We start from the raw sequence: 22,679 nt of genomic DNA, 5'->3' as shown, positions 1-22,679 counted from the left end.
TTGTAACCATGGTGATATACTAACATGCCACCGCTAGACCGGCTCGTGTTCCTTGCAAAAAACTTGCAAATGTGAATATCAAATGTAATGAGTGACATTCCACACCTCTACCTCCTTCATGGGTTGATTATTATTTAGCATGCAAAGACCCAGTTTAGTTTAATTAGAAAATGTCTTGTTTTATTTAATTGGAAATATAACTTACTGTATGTTTGCAAGTGCTGATTTGCTGATTTTTTTTTTCAGAGAGAAAACTTTATATTTTATTATATTTTTTAAAACTTTTTTTCAACTTATTTTACAGAGTTTTGCACTTTATTCATTCATTTTTGGTTTAATAAGAGTTAAGTTGCACTTAAAGCCCAATGGGGCAAATGTTCAATAAAAAAACAGCATATTTGAAATCATTTCTTTGCCTTTTGTCAATTCACAAAATAATCGTAATCGTAATCGAAAATCGGATTTTGACAGAAAAAAATCGAGATTTTATTTTTGGGCAAAATCGAACAGCCCTAATTGGAAGATCCAAAGCCTTCCGTTGTCTGAGCCAGGGGCGAAAATCCCGGGGGGGACAGGGGGGACAAGTCCCCCCCATTAGTAAAGCTGTCCCCCCCTAGAATAATTTGAGACAGAATTAATAATTTTGGAACAATGCAGTAGTATTTAGTAGTGATGCACCAAAATGAAAATTTGTGGCCGAAACCGAAATCGAAAATAATAATAAACAGTAAAATGTCATTACACTTAAAACAAGACTCATCACTGGAAAAATAACTTGTTATTTGACAATTTTCACCTGTTTCAAGTAGATTTTCACTTAAAATAAGTAGAAAAATCTGCCAGTGGGACAAGATTTATCTTATAAGCAAAACAATCTTGTTCCACTGGCAGATTTTTCTACTTATTTTAAGTGAAAATCTACTTGAAACAGGTGAAAATTGTTGTTTTTTCCAGTGATGAGTCTTGTTTTAAGTGTAATGAGATTTTTTTTTAACTAAAAATGAGACATTTTAAGTAGAAATAAAACAAATATTCTTGTTAAGATTGTGGGTTTTTGTATCAGTGTATTATGTCAGATGTGTGTATTATTGCACCTTCCACCTAATACCATTGTTTTGTTTTGCTCTAAGAAAGCTCTTCTGCCTGTTTGCGAGATAGAGATGAAAATGTCAAAATGCTGTATTAAAGGAAGGCTAAAACTTTTATTCCTTGTCCCCCCCTGGATTTATTCTCTAAAATGTTACTGTTTATTGTCCCCCCCAACTATGAAACGGGATTTTCGCCCCTGGTCTGAGCGGTAGACTTGTAGTCAAGACCGAGACCGAGACCAAGACCAGAGAGGATCAAGACCAAGACCAGTTCAGCTCCAGACCAAAACCAAACCCAGTTCTGTCCTGATCCTGCGTGATTGTAGAACACCATCCTGTTATACTCTAGTTTCCATATGAGCTTGTTTTCAACTGCAGATCAATAACACAGAGAAGTGGATGATGATGTTGAACTCACTAGAAATGTTTCCATCCATCAGTGAGATCAGATCTGTGTGGCGACTGCACTACCGCTATTTCTACACTATTGGAGGATTGACTAGTGCTTTTAAGGATTGACACGACTACTAACTAGTCCAACCTGATCTCACAAAAATCCGTGAAATGCCCACGACCTCTCACCACTATTTTCCGTGGCACCAGCACGGAAAGCGGTAAATTCCGTGACAGCACCACGGATATTGTACCATGCAAAGTCAATTGGGATCCGTTGTTGAGATATATACACCATTATTAAATTATTATTTATATATTATTCTTTATTATAGTGGCTAAATTATGAGTTTTTGACACGCAAGTTACTGTTTGTTACTGTCAGTTTGTAAAAGCATGTTTTTAATGCTGTTTTAACAGTGTTTTATTGAGGTTTTAATGGTGTTTTGACGGCAAGTATTTAACGGGTTTTCTAGTATTTAACGTAAATTCAAGTATTTAACCGTGTTGTTTGCTCTCGCCATGACGACGGAGGTGGCGTGACGGATGTGAAATTATCATTTTTAGCACAAACCACAACCAATTTCCTACTTCTAACCAATCATAAGTGCTGCCTTAACCTAACCAGACCTTAACCAGAGCGTCGTCCAGCCACAAAATATCATTTTTAATGGCTTTTGTCCTCTAGCAGAATAACCAGCTCCAACACCCCCCTCCACCTCAGAAACTACTAACTAGTCCCTAACTAGTCCCTAACTAGTCCTCTAGCACCGTGATTCCCAACCCCCGGTCCCCGGACCGCTACCGGTCCGTAGAGCCGTTACTACCGGGCCGTGGAATGGCTTGTGTTCCGATCATAATTAGGGCTGCAATGATTCGCCGACGTTGTCGACAAAGAAGCGATAATCAAAATTGTCACCAGACGTTTTTTTCCCAATGGAGTGAGGCATCTCACTTCACTTCACCTCATACAATCTCTGCCGAGAGCAGCGCTGCACGACAGGGTCTCAGTGCAGCTTTTCTTTTTTTTGCGTGTCAGCGCAGTTGCGGGTAACAAAACTTGGCACTGGGGGTTCTAGGATTTTTCTGAAACAGGGGCCATTATGGGGCCAAATGTAACCTTCAGGGGCCAACAGTATTAAGCCCCTTTCAGGAGGGCGCAAAGCGGGACCGCCGCCGGCTTTCCCATTCATCGTGTATGTACCGCAGCGCAAGAGTGGACCGCTCTGCGGGCGAGCTTGGCGGCGCGCGAGAGGCCACCTGCCACGGGCGTTTCACCTGCCTGCGCCTGAATTGAACATTTTTTTAATTTCATCGCGCTGTGAGGGCATCTCGGTGCGACCAATAGGAGAGAAGGTGGTTGTCATCCTGCTGAGGACCCACTCCCCAACAGGCTGTCAAACTGCTCCCTGTTCAATCTGAAGTAGACCTGGTCATCATGGAGCTGTAGCTCCAACGAGCCTGGATTCCCCCAAATCTTCTCAAGTCTTCTCATGAGGATTTCATGGACCCTCCTTGCTGCTGCTGCTCGTCTCCTCAGAAGAAGAACTAAAGCCAGCATCCCCCCCTGAAATAAAAACGGTCCAAATCATCCCCCCTGAAATAAAAACAGTCCAAATCATCCCCCCCTGAAATAAAAACGGTCCAAATCATCCCCCCTGAAATAAAAACGGTCCAAATCATCCCCCCCTGAAATAAAAACGGTCCAAATCATCCCCCCTGTAAAACTGCCATCCCTCCTTTCCATCCCTTATGTCATTTCATCAATGAATGTGGTTTTACTGCTATTTCAACATTTACAGTCATCACCAGAAAAATAACACCAGAAAAATAACTCATTTGACAATTTTCACCTGTTTCAAGTCAATTTTCACTTGAAATAAGTAGGAAAATCTGCCAGTGGGACAAGATTTATCTTCTCATTACAAGCAAAAAAATCTCAGATTTTTCTACTTATTTCAAGTGAAAATCTTTGAAAAAGAATTGTTGTTTTTTATTTACTTTTTGTATGAACAGCAGCAAAGTTGAATAAAATATCTATTTTTCATTGAAGTACCCATCTTTCTCGTGTTTATTATCATTTGCCACATAATTAAAGCAACCTCATACTAAATTTAAGAAAACAATTTTTGCATTTTTTTGTCATATAATTTCATCCAAAACTTGTATAAATGGAAATGTGTTTGTTTGAGTGGCAGCCCTGTCATGGCTTGGCGGACAATAAGTTCTGGTACCCGACCGGACTGAACAGCGCCATGCACAGGTGCTGCAGGTTAGGTTCAGTCAGCTGCAGAGATGAGCGGACCTCAGCAAACCTCCATGAGCCGTTTCTTTACTGGTTGTTCGAGTAAAAGAAATAGTGATGAACAAGTGGAAAATCCTACCAAAAAGAAAAGCAAAAGCTTTAATCGCAAGTACGACATTATGTATATAAAATACGGATTTGTTGCAACGGGCGATTTGGAGGCGCCAAACCCACTATGTATTTTATGTGGAGAAACGCTCGCCAATGAAGCAATGAAGCCATCCAAGCTTCAAAGACACTTAAATACAAAACATCCTTCTCTCAAAGACAAACCAGTGGATTTTTTCGAAAGGAAAAAACGTGAGTTAGATTTGCAGAAGCAAGTTTTAAAGGCCACAACCTCAGCTAACGTCGCTGATGATAGCCTGCATTTTAAAATGCATAGTTTTTTTCTAAAATGTTTATTAAAATTGACATAAATTGTCAACCGGTCCCTGAGCTTTTTGTTTATACTTCTGCTGGTCCTTGGCACAAAAAAGGTTGGGAACCCCTGCTCTAGCAGAATAACCAGTTCCAACACCTCAGAAAAGTCATGAATAGTAAATGTTACTGATTTAAATTGGACTGTATTTGTAGATGAAACCTGAATTTTAAATGTTAAAGATACAATTACCGACTTGAAATTACATTATTTACCATTATAGTAATCAGATTACACCGTATATCAGCATCACTGAAATGGACCTGATGCTTAATCAATCACAATGATTTGCAAATATTATTGATATATTTATTCAAACAAGGCCGTTATAAACACAAAACTGTAATTAAATACAGACACACATGCAGATGCACCAAAATATTAAATCAAATGCAAAATACAAATAGTTTACAAAACTGTACATTAACAAGAGGAAGAACTGCTGATACAAGATTCTGTCACCGTGGTGTGAAACGGCATCTCAATGATCCGAGTCGGAGACACGGCGATACCCGAACCACGACTGGTGTATGGTGTGGACCCAAACACAGGAGAGCAGGAGGCAGGAGTTGCAAAAACCAAGGATTTATTGAGCAAAACCAAAAACAAAGCGCTGCTTGGCAGGATCGAAAGTAAGAAAACTGGGATCAAAAAACTTGAACAGGAAAAACGTGGCAGGAAACATGGAGGACCAAACAGTACGGACCGACAGGGAACAAGGGAAAGACAAGACCAGATATAACAGGGGATAACGAGACACGAGACACAGGTGCAGACACAATCAGGGCAGATGGGACACAGGCGGGAGAAACAGAAACTGAAAGGCGGGGGGGAATGTCAAACCCTGACAGAACCAAGATCAAGACCACAAAAAAGTGGTGTTGAGACCAAGACCGGTTTGGAGAACCACAAGTCTCCTGAGCGGGAGCACGTGTTGCTCTTAAACCTGTTCGTACCTTTCGGCACGGATGTTTTTCCTTCCAGATGTGCAGGCCGTCTGCTCCATCAGAGACGCAGCCTTTTGAGCCGAACACTGAGCGGATGCTCTTTCCTCCGGCGTGGAGGATACGTGGCCACGGAGAGAGAAGATCCTTCCTGGATCCTGCTCCTTCATGACGACTGCTCTGTGTGATGGAGTTTGAACCTGCGGACGGTTCTCCAGGGTTCTCCAGGGTTTTCCAGGTTCTCCAGGGTTCTCCAGGGTTCTCCAGGGTTCTCCAGGGTTCTCCAGGTTCTCCAGGGTTCTCCAGGTTCTCCAGGGTTCTCCAGGGTTTTCCAGCCCTTGCTCTGATTAAGGCCCTGTCCCAATACTCCCACTACCCCTCGTTTTCATCCCTACCCCTAAATGTTGCTTGTTCCCGTGAGGGTAGTGGTTCCCTATTCCTCTTTCCACCTAGGGGGAGTGAAGAAAACTAGTGTAGTGTCTGAATCTGTCCCTACGGAGCAAGTGTTTTCAGATTCTCACTAGTTTGATCTAGTGACAGAAACATTTCCCAGAATGCTTTTCGTCGTCATTTGCGGACTGAATAAAAAAAATTAAAAAAATCATGGCGGACATTTCTCCATTTTTTTAGTGAATAAAATCAATATTTTGAGTTAGTTTCTGCATAAAAATGCGTTTTGATTACATTTCTAGTGAGAAATATATATTTTACTTTCATAATATTTACCCATAGTTACATACATGACATACATTCATAATAATAGTTAAGTACCCTACTCCGTAGGCTCTGCGTCGATTTAACGCGGACCCATAAGCTCCGGAGCCGGCAGGCAGAAATCTCGAAATTTTCGTTATTTGGATAAACTGAGCCCAGGTTGGGGATCTTAACGGTTACTTTTATGCCTGAAAAAATATTAAAACTTAATAAAGTGGCATATTAACAGCGCTACAGCTGAAATTAAAACAGCTTTTAGCTCTCAGCTTCCTGATTAGGTGTAGGGATGAAAACGAGGGGTAGGGGGAGTATTGGGACAGACCTGGGAAGATTTCAAGTGCCCTAAAATCTGTCCCTCCTTTTCTAGGGGTGGTGAAGTGAGGGAGGGCTAGTGGTAGAAAGTAGGGGTATTGGGATTGGGCCTTTCTGCACAAGCCTGTTTCCGTTGCCAGAGAGTCTCACGCCAGAGGGCATTGTTCATATCAAATGATTCATATATGAATGTTTTACAGTATTACTGCGTTTTTCCCTCGGTTCTGATGCTTTATAAACACAGCCTTCTGAACTACGCTGCACGGCCAGGCTCTGGTTTCGTCCTATTACTCATGCTGGTCGGCCCTTGATGTTACTAATGCTGCTCTGTATTAGCCATAGATCAGGCAACAAAAGCTCACAAAGCTTGCTTTACATTATTGACCCCATTTGTTTTTCTTTTAAAGAGAATTAATTTGACCGAACTAATAAAGAGAAACTACTTTGTGCTGTTAACACGGCTTAAGCGCTGCAGTTCATCATACGTGTGAAATTACATTAAAAGAAGGTTAAGACGGCGCTCTGGGTTAATCAGATTGCTGCTTGTGGAGTCAAAAGGCCGACGGCAAACTTACATCTTAAGCAATCAGGCTATGATCGCATGTGTGCTTAGGAAAACATAATAACGGCTGGATAATGATCATACGTGGAAAACTGAACGCTACATGGAAGCTCGTTTGGTTTTGTGTTGTTTTAAACTTCAGATCAAATGAATGAATGAATGAATGAATGAAGTTTATTCAGTCATTGCAACACAAAACAACACCAAGAAAACATTGTACACAGCATTAACTTTTCATACAAAACCAAAAAAATGTGTTGAACAATAACTGAAAAGGCTGAGGCTGAAGCAAACTGCTTATAAAAGCCTATCCTATAGTAACAACTTTCTATTTTTGGCTACCGACCTCCAGAAAACCAAAAAGAGAATAGAAAAGCAAAGAAACAACTAAGGGCAAAGAAACAATAGAAAAGCAAAGAAACATTTACAGATGGTCAATTGCACTTATAAGCTTCAAAAATAGCTTTACAAACCATTTTCTTAAATACAACAAAAGAATGACATGTTTTTAAATTTATGTTAGCATCATTCCAGAATTTAACTCCAACGATGGAGACACGTCTCCTTTTCATACCTTTTTTAGCCATTTGTACTGTGAAATTGCAGACACCTCTGAGATTGTAACGAGTCTCCTGAATTGAAAATAACCAAAGATTGAAAATCAATCCTAACATATTTCCAAAGCAAACATATAGAAGTGTTTTGGGATAAGGTCGACCTTGTTTATTCTCTCCAGTGAAATACTCGGTCCCACTGCTGAAGGAACGCAGGCTTTTTGCTGAAATGCTGATATTTCTGAGTGTTTGGAGCTGGAGAGACGGCAACACAACACGCTGGGGATCTGGGGAAAGCTGCATGTTTCACGTCTTCTGACATTATTTTGGAGCTCGGCGGGTTCGCTGGCGTTTTTCTGACCACGCTGAGTTTTGTCTCCAAGGCGTTCCATATTTTAGTGTTTGCTATGTTGCACTCTTCACCAACTCTGATCAAAACAAAAGGGAAAGTTACGTGAGCGGCAGCAACAAACTGCTGTGTCGTGGTTATGCAGACGACTTTAACATTTACATCTCATCAAACGAGAATTGTTCTATAGCTTAGGATTAATCTGACGTCAGGAGTTACAAGTTCTGCTTTATTGTCTCTCCTGGTGCAATAAACATCTAGACCAGGGGTCGGCAACACAAAATGTTTTAGAGCCATATTAGACCAAAAACACAAAAAACAAACATGTCTGGAGCCGCAAAAAATGAAAAGTCTTGTATCAGAATTAGAATGAAGACAAGACATTCTGCATGTTTCTATATTAGTTATAACTGGGGGAAGATTTTTTTTCATTATGCACTTCGAGAAAAAAGTCGAAATGTCGAGAAAAAAGTCGAAATGTCAAGATTAATGTTTAAGTACAATCTTGAGAAAAAAATCGAAATGTCGAGAAAAAAGTCAAAATTTCGTGAAAAAAGTCGAAATGTTGAGATTAAAGAGGGAAGGAAAAAGGAAGAAAAAAAGAGAAAAAAAGGAAAAAAAGAAGAAAAAAAATAGAAAAAAGGGGAAAAAAGAGAAAAAAAGAAAAAAAGAAGAAAAAAAGAAGGAAAAAAGGAAAAAAGGAAAAAAAGGTCAATTTTTTTTTAAAAAGCTCCAGGGAGCCACTAGGGCGGCGCTAAAGAGCCTTTTAGATCGATCTATCTATCTATCTATCTATCTATCTATCTATCTATCTATCTATCTATCTATCTATCTATCTATCTATCTATCTATCTATCTATCTATCTATCTATCTATCTATCTATCTATCTATCTATCTATCTATCTATCTATCTATCTAGGAGATATTATGACCTATTAGCACTGATGATTTAAAAAAGCACAAATAATGAATGGAATGCTGCTGGAGATCTAAAAGTTTATTTTTTAACTTCTCAAGTTCCGCTAAACATCCATTACTCATCTTTATTCCTTCTTTTATTCCACATTACAGATTCTAACTTAATTAACTCAGTTTTATGATAAATATATGTTATTACAGCCCCCCCTCCCCCTTTACTAACACTCCCCCCAGCTCCCATGAGTCTGTCAACATAAATAACGTGTTTGGAGAAAAAAAACTAGAGGACGCAAACTGTTTCCCCAATTACGAGTCTATAAATTGTTAGATTTGAGTCTCGCGGCCACTGAGGAGTCTCTCTGTAGAGGCAGGAATGTAAATCCAGAGGGATTAGTGAGAACACGTCGGGCTGTAAAGCCTTCACCAGCTCTCCAAGGGGTCTCTGCCTCCGCGCGTAAAGGGACGGCGCAGCGGACGCTGCGCAGCTCCAGCTCCAGCTCCGTTATTCCTCCATGCGCGTCTCCTCTGCGGGGAGCTGGACGAGGATCGCCGGGATTGTGACACCCATGCGGGTCACTGGCAGATGAAAACAGGGGGATTTTAACCCGTGTTAATAAAGCGTTAACCAGTCATCCGTCCCCCCGGGCGCACAGGAGTTAACCAGGTAACCAGTGATCCGTCCCGGCGCACAGGAGTTAACCAGTGAACCAGTGATCCGTCCCGGCGCACAGGAGGACATGGCTCAGCTTCACGGTGCGACTCTCCTCCCGTTTGGTGCGATGTGCGTGGTTTTCCTGTGGGAATCCGGAGCCAGCTCCATCAGGACGACGCTGGAAGTGGACACTTCGAGGTAGGACTGCTGGATCCGACGGGGTTTTAAAGTGTTTGTTTGTTTTAATCTTATTTTGGATGCTTATCAAACCGCGTCGCTCTCATTTATAGCGACTTCATTCATCAGTATTAAAAAAAAAAAAAAAAAAAAAAACAAGTCCCAATTTAAAGACCCAAAAGAAACGGACTAAAGCGCTGCTTTTGCAAGTTTTCCATTTTAAATGCTGTTTACTGTGGATTTATGGATGATTGTGAGACTGGAGCTCTATAAATGTCCGGGCTGCTTCCCCTCCCCAAATTAGTTACGCAGAACAAACACTTCACTGTCAGATTAGTTCCCGGAGCCAGGAGCGGTAAAAGAGTTTAATCCAGGTTTCTCTGGTCTCTGTTCCTCTCTGCTGTCAGAGAGAAATATGAGAGGAACCAGAGAGGAACATGAGAGGAACATGAGAGGAATCAGAGAGGAACATGAGAGGAACATGAGAGGAACCAGAGGATTCTGAGAGGAATCTGAGAGGAACATGAGAGGAACATGAGAGGAATCTGAGAGGAACATGAGAGGAATCTGAGAGGAACATGAGAGGAATCTGAGAGGAACATGAGAGGAATCTGAGAGGAATCTGAGAGGAGCTGCTGCGTCTCATCCCGTCTGATCTGCGAGGAAAACGCAAGAAACAGGAAACGCTGGGAATCTGCGCAGGGAGTCCAAAGGCTGCTTAGACGTAACATGACAGATGCTGATAAAGTGCCTGGAGAGAGCAGGTCAGGAGGTCAGAGGTCAGGAGGAGATGTGCACATGGAGACCTGTGAGGTGCAGACCGCTGAACACGGAGTTAAGCTCCTGATAATGAACCTCTGCAGATTTATGTTCTCAGCTCTGGTGATCCTGCAGTGAGATGAAGCCGTCAATCATCCATCAATCAGTCAGGGTGATGGATGACCTTTCTGGGGAAACTGTGTTGATAATGGCTGTGAAACTACACACACGACTGTGAAACTACACACAGACTGTGAAACTACACACACGACTGTGACCCGGGCTGTCATGTTAACAGTTCTCCTAGACGGTGCTGATCGGTTCGGGTTCATAAATGGTTTTATGTCGTGTTTGTGGTAAATCTGAACTCTGTAATCCACAACGGTCTCGAACGACGGAGCAGAAACACGTCAGAAATGTCACATTTACGATTTTAGGCAGGAAAAGAGTTTGGCTATTATTGTCTGTGTTTGCCAATACATTGATTATTCTATAAATCAACTGAAGATTTAAAAAAAAAGTAATAGTCTCCAATTGAAGATTATCTAACGTATTTTCTGGACTATAAGCTGCACCTGCACACAAGCCGCATCCGCTCTATTTAAAAAAAAAAAGATATTTAGCCGCAGATATTTCTGTTGTTAGATCAGATATTTACTACATGTACAGGATTCTGAACTGTAAATGATGTACATGTTTGTACCTAAATAGATCTTTCCTAACAGTGTCTTTTATGCTGATGAGCTGCCTGTATCATCAGCATAACAGCATTGTTATGCTGATGATACGCAGCTCTATTTGTCTATGAAGCCGGATGAAACAGAACCGTTAGTTAAACTTCAGGCATGTCTTAGGGACATCAAGGACTGGATGTCCAGAAATGTCCTGCTTCTAAATTCAGATAAAACAGAGGTTATCATTCTTGGTCCAGAGCATCTTAGGAAGGGATTAGATGGTGTTGCGATGGCTTCCAGTGCAACTGTGAGAATCCTTGGTGTTATTTTCGATCAGGATTTGTCGTTTAAACCATGTTAATCAGGTTTGTAAAAGTAGCATTTTTCCATCTCCGTAATATTGCAAAGATTAGGAAAATCCTCTCGCAGAGTGATGCAGAAAAACTAGTTCATGCGTTTGTATCTTCTAGACTAGATTACTGTAATGTGTTGTTAGCAGGATGTCCAAGTAATTTGCTGAATAGGCTCCAGCTGATCCAAAATGCAGCAGCACGAGTACTGACAGGAATTAGCAGGAGAGACCACGTCTCTCCAGTGTTAGCGTCGCTCCATTGGTTACCTGTAAAATTCAGAATCCAATTTAAAATTGTATTACTTGCATATAAAGCCCAAAACGGCTTAGCTCCGCATTATTTACAAGACCTGATAGTGCCTTATGTTCCTGGCAGAGCTCTCCGTTCTCAGAGTGCAGGTCTACTCGTAGTTCCTAGAGTATCTAAATGTAGATTTGGAGGGCGGGCGTTCTGCTATCAGGCACCACTACTATGGAACCAACTTCCAATCTGGGTTAAGGAGGCTGACACCACCTCCACCTTTAAAACTAAACTTAAAACATTTCTGTTTAGTAAAGCCTATAGTTAGTGTTTAGTAAACCTCTAGCTGGTGTTGGTAAATCTCTAGGTAGTGTAAACTTTAGTGTGTCAGAGTCGCTCCTGTGGTTTCTTGTGCCGGCCCCCCCTTCTCCTCCCTTTTCTCTCTTTTGTCCATGTTGCAGCATCCTTTGCCGGACACCGGAACCTGCAGTGTGGGAGTGAGGGGGGCAGGGTAACGGCCCCTTTTGGGCGGGGGAGAAGGTTCGTCCCTCAAGACTCCTCTCCCTGGCCCTGCCCCTTCTCAAACCTTTCCCCGACCCTGCACCCCAACCTGGGACTTGCTGATTGGGCCGGAGCTTCGGGAGCTGCATTCTGGCCTGCGGTCCCCACCCCTGGTCATCCCGTTGCTGCTTCCACCTGCCTGCTGTGCTGTTGCCGTCCCTGACCCCCCAGTCTGGCCTTCGGCAGGAGGGCCCCCCCTTACGAGCCTGGTCCTGCTCAAGGTTTCTTCCCTCCTAAAGGGGAGTTTTCCTTGCCACTGTTTGGCTTAAGGTTTTTCTCCCACTAGGGGAGTTTTTACCTGCCATTGTTTATGTAATAACTGCTCGGGGGTTTATGTTCTGGATCTCTGGAAAGCGTCTAGAGACAACTCTGTTGTATTAGATGCTATATAAATAAAATTGAATTGAAAATTGAATTTTAACACGGCAGCAACTTTGCTGATTAAAATGGGACAGAACCAAGAGAAAATAACCGCTATTTATTTATCTGTTTATCTGTTTGAAATCTGCTTCTACTTCTATCTGCTAAAGAAGAAGTAGCGTATTTTTCTTTGCATTTATTTTGTCTTAGTTTTGATTCTAATTCCGGTTAGAGCGCCCCCTAGCAGTGGATGAAAAATCCACAGAATAGAATAACCTTTGTATAATCTGCTGGTTGAAAACCTATGAAAAAAGTAGCGGCTTATAGTCCAGAAAATACGGTAGTTGTGAAATTCACGTGGGCTTTGATTGTGGTTTATTGTGCTGTGAATTTGAGGCTGATGGTAAACGTCTACTTATTTTCACCTCCATCATGTGAATAAGTGTTTTTATCTCCGTCTCCCTCCATCACGTCTGTCATGTGATCCTTTCCTTTAGGACCGAGTGTCCGGACAACAAGATCCTGACGGTGGAGTATCCGTGTGTCCGGTCTGGGGGGAAGAACAGCACTTGTTTCAGGTAAGCCCCCCCCCGATCATTAACGCCCCTCCCCGGATCATTAATGCCCCCCCCGGATCATTAATGCCCGCCCCCCCCCGGATCTGTCTGGGGGTATAAGGTGTGGACCCAAACGCAGGAGAGCAGGAGACGGGAGGCAGGAGTCGGCAAAAAACAGGATTTATTTTACAAAAAAGGCAAAAACAAGGCGCTGCGTGGCAGGATCAAAACAAACTAAAAAGGGATCCAAAAACTTGAGGAGCAAAACGTGGCAGGAAATATGGGGAACAAAACAGTACGGTCCGACAGGGAACAGGGGCATGACAAGACCAGATATACAGGGGATAACGAGACACGACGAGACACAGGTGCAGACAATCAGGGCAGATGGGACACAGGCGGGACAGAAACTGAAAGCTGTGGGGAATGTCAAACCTTGACAGGATCAATAATGCCCCCCCCCCCCCCCCCCCCCCCGGACCATTAATGCCCCCCCCGGATCATTAAAGGTATTGTGACATCATTTTTAACATGCTTTTAACACTATCAAAAGTCTTGGCCAACATGTGTCTAAAAGGGTGTTACAAGTAAAACTTCACTCCAGTACTCCATTCCTGGCTTTTTATTACAGTGTTTTTTTGCGCCGTGAAAAACGCGTCCTTTTCCCCCTTTCCTGTCAATCATTGCCCCGCTCCTCCTCCCAACCTCCTCCAACCAACCGCTACACACTTCTGCCGGCGTCTCCACACACACGCGCGCACACCGAACCACAAACACCGACACACACAGCCCAGACAGGGCGACTACAGCCCGGGGAAGAAGTCCAACCGGGACCAGAGCACCGTAGCTCCCCGCAAGCCATACGCTCACAGCGGCGTCGGAGAGTTAAGCCGGGAGCGACAGGCGAAGCATGCACGGAAAAGCAGCAGGGCGAAGTAGTCCACCGCAAACAATCACAAAAATAAAGGCATGCAAGCAACAGTGTCCCCTTATCTTAAGTCCAGTCAGTGGCCGCGGGTCTTCTTAGCAGTTTTCCTCCGGTGATGAGAACAGAAGAGGCTCTAAACAGCTCCGTGTTAAGCCTCATTTATGGTTCCGCGTTAAATCGACGCAGAGCCTACGCCGTAGGGTTCAGCGTACGGTGCGCGTCGCCGCGTAACCCTACGCCGTAGGCTCTGCGTCGGTGTAACGCGGAACCATAAATCAGCCTTTATGGTGCGCTGGAGAGGAGAGGAGGCAGGGAGCTGGGTGGAGGGGGCGGTGATTTAGCGGGTCTATACGTCACGGCCCGCCACCAAACCACATGCGCCGTTTTTGCACAGTTATGTGGAAAATCCCAAAAAGCACACAATACACTGAATGTTAAAAGTTCGTTGTTTTTTGGGTGTAATTGATGTCAAGACACCCAACAAAACACAAAAAATCAAGAAAAATGTGTTTTTCATGTCACAATACCTTTAACGCCCGGCTCTGAGCTGAACAACAGGTTCCTACAATGCTGCATCTAATACTTTTTTATTTCACTGTCTTTTCCCAGAAAAGTGATTTACTGGTTGGTTTGGGTTTGGCCGACAACGACAGGGTTATGGAAAGGTTTGAGAAACCGCTAAACCAGCCTGTTGTGTCACTTTGACGTATCACACAACATTTCCACTTACCGTCTAAGGCTAGAAAAAATCCTTTCCTGTTCGCCAGCGACTGAACGATGATCCCCAGTGAAGATTAGTCTGTAAATGTGTCATCGTTTGTCAACCAATAGAGGAAACACTTCTACGTCTGCCTTTTTTTATTTTAAACTCACTGTTTTTTCTGATAAAGCAGGATATCTTTAGTTTTTACCTTCCCTTGCTCCTCCAACTTTACACTAAAAGAGCAAAACTTGAATTTTCTCAGCTCTGGTCCAGAGTTAAAAACATTTAGGTGAGGTGCCCCCCCCCGCCCCCCCAGGGATCCGGGCCGGGATTACGACCTGAACGCAGAGGAATCTGACGGGAGAAGACGTGGTTAGTCATCTTTATTGCACCACATCCACTCAGAGGAAAAGCAGACCCGTCGCTGGAATTGCCAACGCCAGATTTGCCTCAGCTATTGAATCATTAGAGACGAGGCAAAAAGGGAAAACGGATATGATGGGAATAATGGGCGATGATTTAGACGTATATAATGTGAAATAGAGAAATGGGTTTCTTTCTTCATACAGTCTTCGAGGGGTTATTATTTGACCATTTTTCTGATATTTGATCGGTTGCATGAGAGTAAAGTTAAAAGAAGTGCTTGGAAGCGGACATAATGGACATTACAGGACAGATTCTGAGGCTTTCGGCTCTCGATACATCAATGCACTTACTTTGGCAACCAGAGGAGTTTGTTGTGAAAGCCAACTCTGGCTGGGATTTTGTTTGTTGGTGCAAGAAAATCCGGGGATAAGTGGTGGGCCGAGTCTGGGGCGACGCCAGGCCACGTTTATCTGTTTACTGTCAAGGTCAGCCTGCAACAGGCTCTGTGTCGTGTTTCATTCTTGGCCGTGCATGTGATGCGTGGAGCTGGAGGAGCTGGATTAGATGAGGTTGTATTTTCCTAAACCATATTTCCTTTGTGCTCTCTTCAACACAGACCTGATCAAATAGATTTTGCAGATGACTTCAGGGGAAGCCAGATCCATCTGTTGCGTGTGTACAAAAATATTTCTAGCTTTCTGTCCAGTTTCGGAGGGGCCAGGAACATGGAGCGACTCCACTGCCGCACATTTCCATCTGTTTGGGTCCATTTTAAGTCTCTGACGTACCTTTTTATTTTTTTTTAACCTACGTTCCGGATTTGAGGGATTTATAAACCTTGTTCCTCCAACAGGTAGCGATTATTACTTCAAACCTCTTACATGCTGGTGCTGAGTCGCCGTAGAGACACCGTGGTTGCCAGAAGTGTCGCCGTGGTAACGGGGAAAGTGTCAGCAAACCTTTTAAAATGAAATAAAATAGCACAACGTGTGTATTTTATTGTGCAAGCACAGAGATTTGTAATCTTGACCATGCTTTTATTGCCTAACCCAGCCAGATATGTTTTATAGCGTTACAGTTTGTTGCACGTACTCTATTACACTATACAGTACGTGTTGCACAATCAGCAGTCGCTGGGATTTTGACTGATTTTAGTTTTTTCTGCTGTTCCCGGCGTTGAGAGGTTTACACGCAGGCCCATCGAGCTTTACTCGTCATGTCGTCACCGTCTGAATGAGACCCGGGATAATCACACTCAAAATACTCAACATACAATTCAATTCAATTCAATTCAATTCAATTTATATAGAGTCTAATACAACAGATCTTGTCTCTAGACGCTTTCCAGAGACCCAGAACATAAACCCCCGAGCAATTATTACATAAACAATGGCAGGTAAAAACTCCCCTAGTGGGAGAAAAACCTTAAGCCAAACAGTGGCAAGGAAAAACTCCCCTTTAGGAGGAAGAAACCTTGAGCAGGACCAGGCTCATAAGGGGGGACCCTCCTGCCGAGGGCCAGACTGGTGGGTCAGGGACGGCAACAGCACAGCAGGCAGGTGGAAGCAGCAGCGGGATGACCGGGGGTGGGGACCGCAGGCCAGCACGCAGCTCCCGAAGCTCCGGCCCAATCAGCAAGTCCCAGGTTGGGGTTCAGGGTCGGGGAAAGGTTGAGAAGGGGCAGGGCCAGAGAGAGGAGTCTTGACGGACGAACCTTGTCCCCCGCCCAAAAGGGGCCGTTACCCTGCCCCTCTCACTCCCACGCTGCAGGTTCCGGTGTTGTGCATTCAGAGATGCTCTTCGCCACCGGCAAAGGATGCTGCAACATGGACAAAAGAGAGAAAAGGGAGGAGAAGGGGGGGCCAGCACAAGAAACTACAGGAGCGACTCTAACACACTAGAGTTTCCACTACCTAGAGATTTACCAACACTAGCTAGAGGTTTACTAAACACTAACTATAGGCTTTACTAAACAGAAAGGTTTTAAGTTTAGTTTTAAAGGTGGAGGTGGTGTCAGCCTCCTTAACCCAGATTGGAAGTTGGTTCCATAGTAATGGTGCCTGATAGCAGAACGCCCGCCCTCCAAATCTACATTTAGATACTCTAGGAACTACGAGTAAACCTGCACTCTGAGAACGGAGAGCTCTGCCAGGAACATAAGGCACTATCAGGTCTTGTAAATACTGCGGAGCTAAGCCGTTTTGGGCTTTATACGCAAGTAATACAATTTTAAGTTGGATTCTGAATTTTACAGGTAGCCAATGGAGCGATGCTAACACTGGAGAGACGTGGTGTCTCCTGCTAATTCCTGTCAGTGAGACATACGGTAAAATATTATGAATCTTATTTAATCATATTATGAATCTTATTTAATCTCTTAAATGAATGAATGAAGGACTAGGAGAAATGAATGATTGGGTACATATGCCCAATGAAAAGGCTGGAGACAGCAATCAGAGCGGGGAAATCTTTGCACTTTAGTTTCAGTTGTTAGACCACCAATTTTTTGCCTAATGAGGACATTTTTCTGGAAGATTTTAGCTCCTAGTAAAACATTATCTTGAGTGACTTTGCTGTAAATGCCGTTTGGGGAACCACCAGTCCTGTTTAATCCGTCCATCCGTTATCTTTACCCGCTATAACGCGGTGACGGGATCTACCGGAGCTCTCGCAGGACCACATACACTTTCAATCCTCGGGCCAGTTGAGAATCTTTATGTTTTTTAATATTTATTTTGTGTGGTAGGAAACCAGAGAGCCTCTAAAAAACCAGTGCCAGCTCAGAGATGAAATGTTCACTCCGCATAGAAACGCCACAGCCAGAATCCAAACCAGAAACCTTTTTAATTCAATAAAACAAAAACTTTATTCGTCCCCTGCGGGCAATTAAAAGCACACAGTGCAGTTATACTTAGAGACGAAAAGTCAAAGATGGAGAGTTCAAGATAAAGAGCAAATATATATACGAGGCAATATTAAGGCATTATTGAATGCTTTTAAGCAAATTGCAGGCAGTAAAGTGTTGGACTGTCGGCCGAGCGGCCCGTGTGACTGGTTTACGTCAACAGTGTTTATCACAAACCCACCGTGTTGCCCTGACCTGCTGAATTATCATGCATGACTTCAACAAGTGGGAATAAGTGGAACAACGTGAAGTGTGTTTTGCAAGAGGTTTTGGAAGTGTAACTTTCTTCGAGCTGATTACAAACAAAAGCAACAAAAACGTGTTGTTGCTTTGACTTTTATCCAACAGGCCGGGTTCATTTCTTACTGTAAACTCTCACATGTGAGCACGGCCGTGTCCAGGCAGACTCCACCTTTTCCCACATTTCTCCACTTGGCACGCTCGAGTTGCAATAACCCGGGAACGTGTTTGTAGAGCCTTTATTTATTGGAAAAGACACGTTAAATGTTCGGAGAGGTTCACACCTTCCTCTGAAAACACCCGAACAAATGACTGCACTTAAACTCTCGTCTGCACCGAACACGAGCTGCCGGCTCTTTTAGGTCGGCCGTCCAGTCATCCGTTCTCTGTGCCGGCGTAGCCGTGCCCGGGGTCACGGGGTCACGGGGTCACGGGGCCGGCTGGAGCCCGGCCCGGCTCGTTACAGGCCGTGTTTAACCTTCATATAGTCAGGGTGTGATTTGCCGGTGGGGATGGTGGGATTTCCCCCTCTGGTTTACACGTCCACCCTCTGCTGAATTATTTTTATCCTCGTGGGGACATTTATCCACCCAAAGTATTTTCACCATTACATCGTAATTATTAACCAGTAATAACAACCAAAATACACACAGTCCGTGTTCATTCTGCTTGTGTGTGGTTTTGATACCGGGAGCGAGTCGCGCCCACAGGAAGCAGTTTTATTTTGAAAACCAACCGGATTTTCTTGCATTCCAAAAGTCCGACTTCCGTCCGCCAAAATAAAAGATACAGTCAGTCAAAAGAATGAAAAAATGAAAAGAATCCAGAGCAGCATATCCTCATATTTTACAGGATCACAACCAAAAATCCAGAGAAAAAATGCAACGCGTCGCCTGTGTCGGGCTCTTTGAACACACCGCAAATACGACACCCGACGGCCGACTAGCACGTACGTTCTGCGCATGCGTGAGAGGTAATTCCCCTCCAGACCAGCAGGCAGCGCTAGTCTGTATTCACTCGAAAACAAGGGAAAACTGGGAAGCGCTTTTTTTTTCAAAGCTTTATTGAGAAAACACAAGTGCAATACAAAAGTAAGTAACGTTATTATATAACTTTTTTAATTCAATTTAGTGTAAGGACAACGATTAAAAATTGTGACAAAGCTACGTTGCCTATTTGTAATGAATGTAGAACTTGGCATATTTGTCCTAATAACGTTAATACAAAGCGATAACGTAACGTCTGTCCCCCCGGCCGTGAGCTGCTGCTGTTACCATGGTAACAGCTGCTGCTGCTGCTGCTGCTGTTACCATGGTAACAGCAGCAGCAGCAGCTGCTGCTCCCCGGGTCCGGCGGCTCTTCTCATCCCCGAAACATCGGATCAAATTTCTTAACAGGCGTTATTTGGATAAACTGAGCCCAGGTTGGGGATCTGAATTCGGATACAGCCTGTGTGTCCTCTTATCCTTCGCCGTTTGTTTACTTTCGTCACTTCCGTTTCTTCGCTACCTGAACAGCCAATCACAGAGTGAGCTGTTCGACCGACGGCCGACGCCGATTCAACATGTGGAATCGGCTGAAAAGCTCCCGACGGGCGGCCGACCTGTGGCGACGTGCGGGACACACCGGGGAAACTAACGACAGACGCACCGACGCTCACCGACGGCTGACAGTCGGCTTGGTGTGTCAGGACCTTAAGGTTTACACAAGAAACAAGTTTCCATAGCCTAAACTGTTGGCCCGCTGCTGTGTGGTCATTTTTCTGGAAAAAAAAAATTCTCAAAATGATCCCCCCCTCTGGTTTTTTGCATGTGTGTGTGAGTCGCGCTCAGCTGCACGTCGACTGAACGTCACATGGTTCTGCGTCTCCGCCACGGTTTCCCCGCTGATGTAAACCGGTTCATTTCCAGCATTTCTTTTTGTTCTGCCCATCGGGTCTCCACCGGTGGCCAGATCTCAGCCGTGCCAAGCCACATATATATATATATATATATATATATATATGTATATATGGGTGGGCAAAAATATTGATACGGCAATATATCGCGATACATAGTCTCCCGATACGATATCGATATTCAATGTACCGTATTTTCGCGACCATAAGGCGCACATTTTTTTTTTTTTTTTTTTTTTAAATGTGCCGGGCGCCTTAAGAAACGGTGCGCCGTGTCTATTAGCTGAATTACGGTAATGTAAGGCCGGCCACCATGAGAACGGTAAAGGGAGAAGGGGGCGGGTGAAGCCCCCGTGAGTTGCGACGTGAATGAGACTCCACTGAGCTGATTAATGCGAAAACAGAAGGTGAAGACTTTTAAGGATTTGCTTGATGTGTAAAGTGAAATAAAATACAATCAAACTAAGTTTTGCTCCCGCTGTATTTTTAAATAAGCACACTTGTGTGAGTGTGTTCTGCAGCGCGCGTGTGATTTGCATGTCGGTGATGGGCGCTGCTGCAGCCGACTTCCTGGTTCCCTAAGCGGTCCGATCGACCTGGTTCCTGGCCGCTTTACGAGCAGAGATTTCAGGGGTCTGTCTCAGGTCTGATCAGCTTCACCCTCCGAAATTTTCAGCAATATCTGTCGGTTATAAACCCGGTACCGGCTCCCCGACATGCGCGTGTGTGAGCGGGACCAGCGCGGGGAGCCGGGACGCGGGACGCGGGACCCGGGACCGGGACGCGGGACCAGCGCGGGGAGCCGGGACCGGGACGCGGGACCAGCGCGGGGAGCCGGGACGCGGGACCCGGGACAGAATATGAACCTTTGAAGGGTTTGATTGATGTGAAAAGTGAAATAAAATATCAAACTAAGTTTTGCTCCTGCTCTATTTAAATAAGCACTCTTGTGTGTGTGTGTGTGTGTGTGTGTGTGTGTGTGTGTGTGTGTGTGTGTGTGTGTGTGTGTGTGTGTGTGTGTTCTCCAGCGCGTGTGTGTTCTGCAGCGCGCGTGTGTGCAGGTCCGTCTCCGTAGACGGCGCCTTTTGGGTCGGTGCGCCGTATGTGTGTTTTAAAACCAAAAATGACACACAAAACTGAGGGTGCGCCTTTCCACACAGTGCGCCGTATGGTCGTGAAAATACGGTATGTATCGCGATATATTGCCGTATCAATATCTTTGCCCACCCCTAGCTGCACTTTATTTTGTGATTTCAGTGTGGCTGAGACACTGCATTTTATTTGTGTCATTTTAAGTCAGGGGCAAGTAGCTGTAATGTATTTTTGTGATTTTAATTTCAGTGTGGGTGCGACACTGCATTTTATTTTGAGTATTTTGTATCTAAGAATAATGCTCACACTGCACTTTTCATTGTGTTTCACTGTGTTTTTTCATGCAAATATGTTGCATAATTAAAATGGAAAGTTTGAATTACATTGTTTTGACTCAGTCTGTCCAATGAATTATCACTATCATCTGATGTACATTTATACAACTTGGATTTTAAGATGTGTAATGCATTTTTAAATTTTTCGGTGAACTATGTAGAATATCGCGATATATATCGGGATATATTGCATAATCGGGATATCGCAATTTGTATCGTATCGTGGCTCAAGTATCGTGATGCGTATCGTGAGGTCCTTCCCAATACCCACCCCTAATATATATACTGTATATATACGTCCGTGACTCATGTTTGCATCCCGTTGTTATGGCGAGTGTGTGTCTGTGTGTCTGTGTGTGGCACAGATTGCGTGTTTATGTGAGTCTGTGTGAAACGTGTTTGCATCGTCTCTCCTGGCAGTTACAGGAGGTTTGTGGCGGCGAGAGTTAATTATCTGCCCTTGCTCTGTAAACGCTCTCAGCTGCAGGTTCTGATGGACGACTGATGGGCTCCGCCAGACTGTAAACCATTCCTCCACCTGATTGACAAGCTCTGGTTTAAACAGCCTGCAGGGCTCATTACTGCAGCAGATAACACCCGCAACACGGCGCTGCAGCGTGTGATCCAGACCGGCTCAAACAGAGAGGAGGATGAGGAGAAACGCCACAAACACGGGCTTTTATTAACTGTTTCCAGAGTCGTTCTGCAGCTACGATGCTCCTCCGCTCCCAGGTGGATCGTTGCAGCGCCGTATACCGTCATTCTAGGGCTGGGGATCCATTCAAATGTCAAGAATCGATTCAATTCCGATTCCGATTCTTAAGATTCCGATTTGATTCCGATATTGATTTGTGTTAGTGTTATTGAAACAGTTTTTTGAGCTGTTGCATGAATTATGTGACTGTAGTTCTGCAACATATTAATACTAGTATTATATTGAGATTCAACAGCAAGTATTGCAGCTAATGATGCTGTAAGGACCAATCAGCTCCCAGAATGCTGATAGAACTGAAACAGAAACATCGTGGGTCAGAATTACCAAACAGATCCAGGAGGAAACAGAGACGGAGGAAATCTGTTTAGTTTTTCCCACATTCCATTTTTATTTGTTCCATTTTCGGTTTATTTTGGTTTTTAATTTTTGAGCATTTGGTTTTTATCATTTTTTGCAAATGTAACCCCAAGACAGTATATAAAGTAATGAAATATAGACAATTTATGCAATTATAACCTAACACTTGAATGTTTTCATACCTTTAAACATATTTAAAGGCAAAAACATGGAACCAGTTATTCTCGTGTCCAACAAAACATTCCTT

At 43.8% G+C, this 22,679-nt stretch overlaps 2 protein-coding genes across 2 annotated transcripts in view; both read left to right on the top strand.

Annotated features, from left to right (window-relative positions):
- LOC133418390 (NACHT, LRR and PYD domains-containing protein 4-like) overlaps positions 1-22,679 on the top strand; it is a 398,000-nt gene that overhangs the window by 186,090 nt on the left and 189,231 nt on the right. The window lies entirely within an intron of this gene.
- LOC133418844 (collagen and calcium-binding EGF domain-containing protein 1-like) overlaps positions 8,890-22,679 on the top strand; it is a 78,426-nt gene continuing 64,636 nt past the window's right edge. Inside the window, exons 1-2 of the mRNA XM_061707717.1 lie at positions 8,890-9,411; positions 12,835-12,915. Coding sequence (XP_061563701.1) covers positions 9,299-9,411; positions 12,835-12,915 — 194 coding nt within the window. The 5' untranslated portion in view covers positions 8,890-9,298. The remainder of the gene's footprint in view (positions 9,412-12,834; positions 12,916-22,679) is intronic.

This window comes from Cololabis saira, chromosome 2 (assembly GCF_033807715.1).
Source record: "Cololabis saira isolate AMF1-May2022 chromosome 2, fColSai1.1, whole genome shotgun sequence".
NCBI classification, from domain to species: domain Eukaryota; kingdom Metazoa; phylum Chordata; class Actinopteri; order Beloniformes; family Belonidae; genus Cololabis; species Cololabis saira.
The sequence above is the reverse complement of the archived record's forward strand: the minus strand, read 5'-3'. Positions and strand labels throughout refer to the sequence as shown.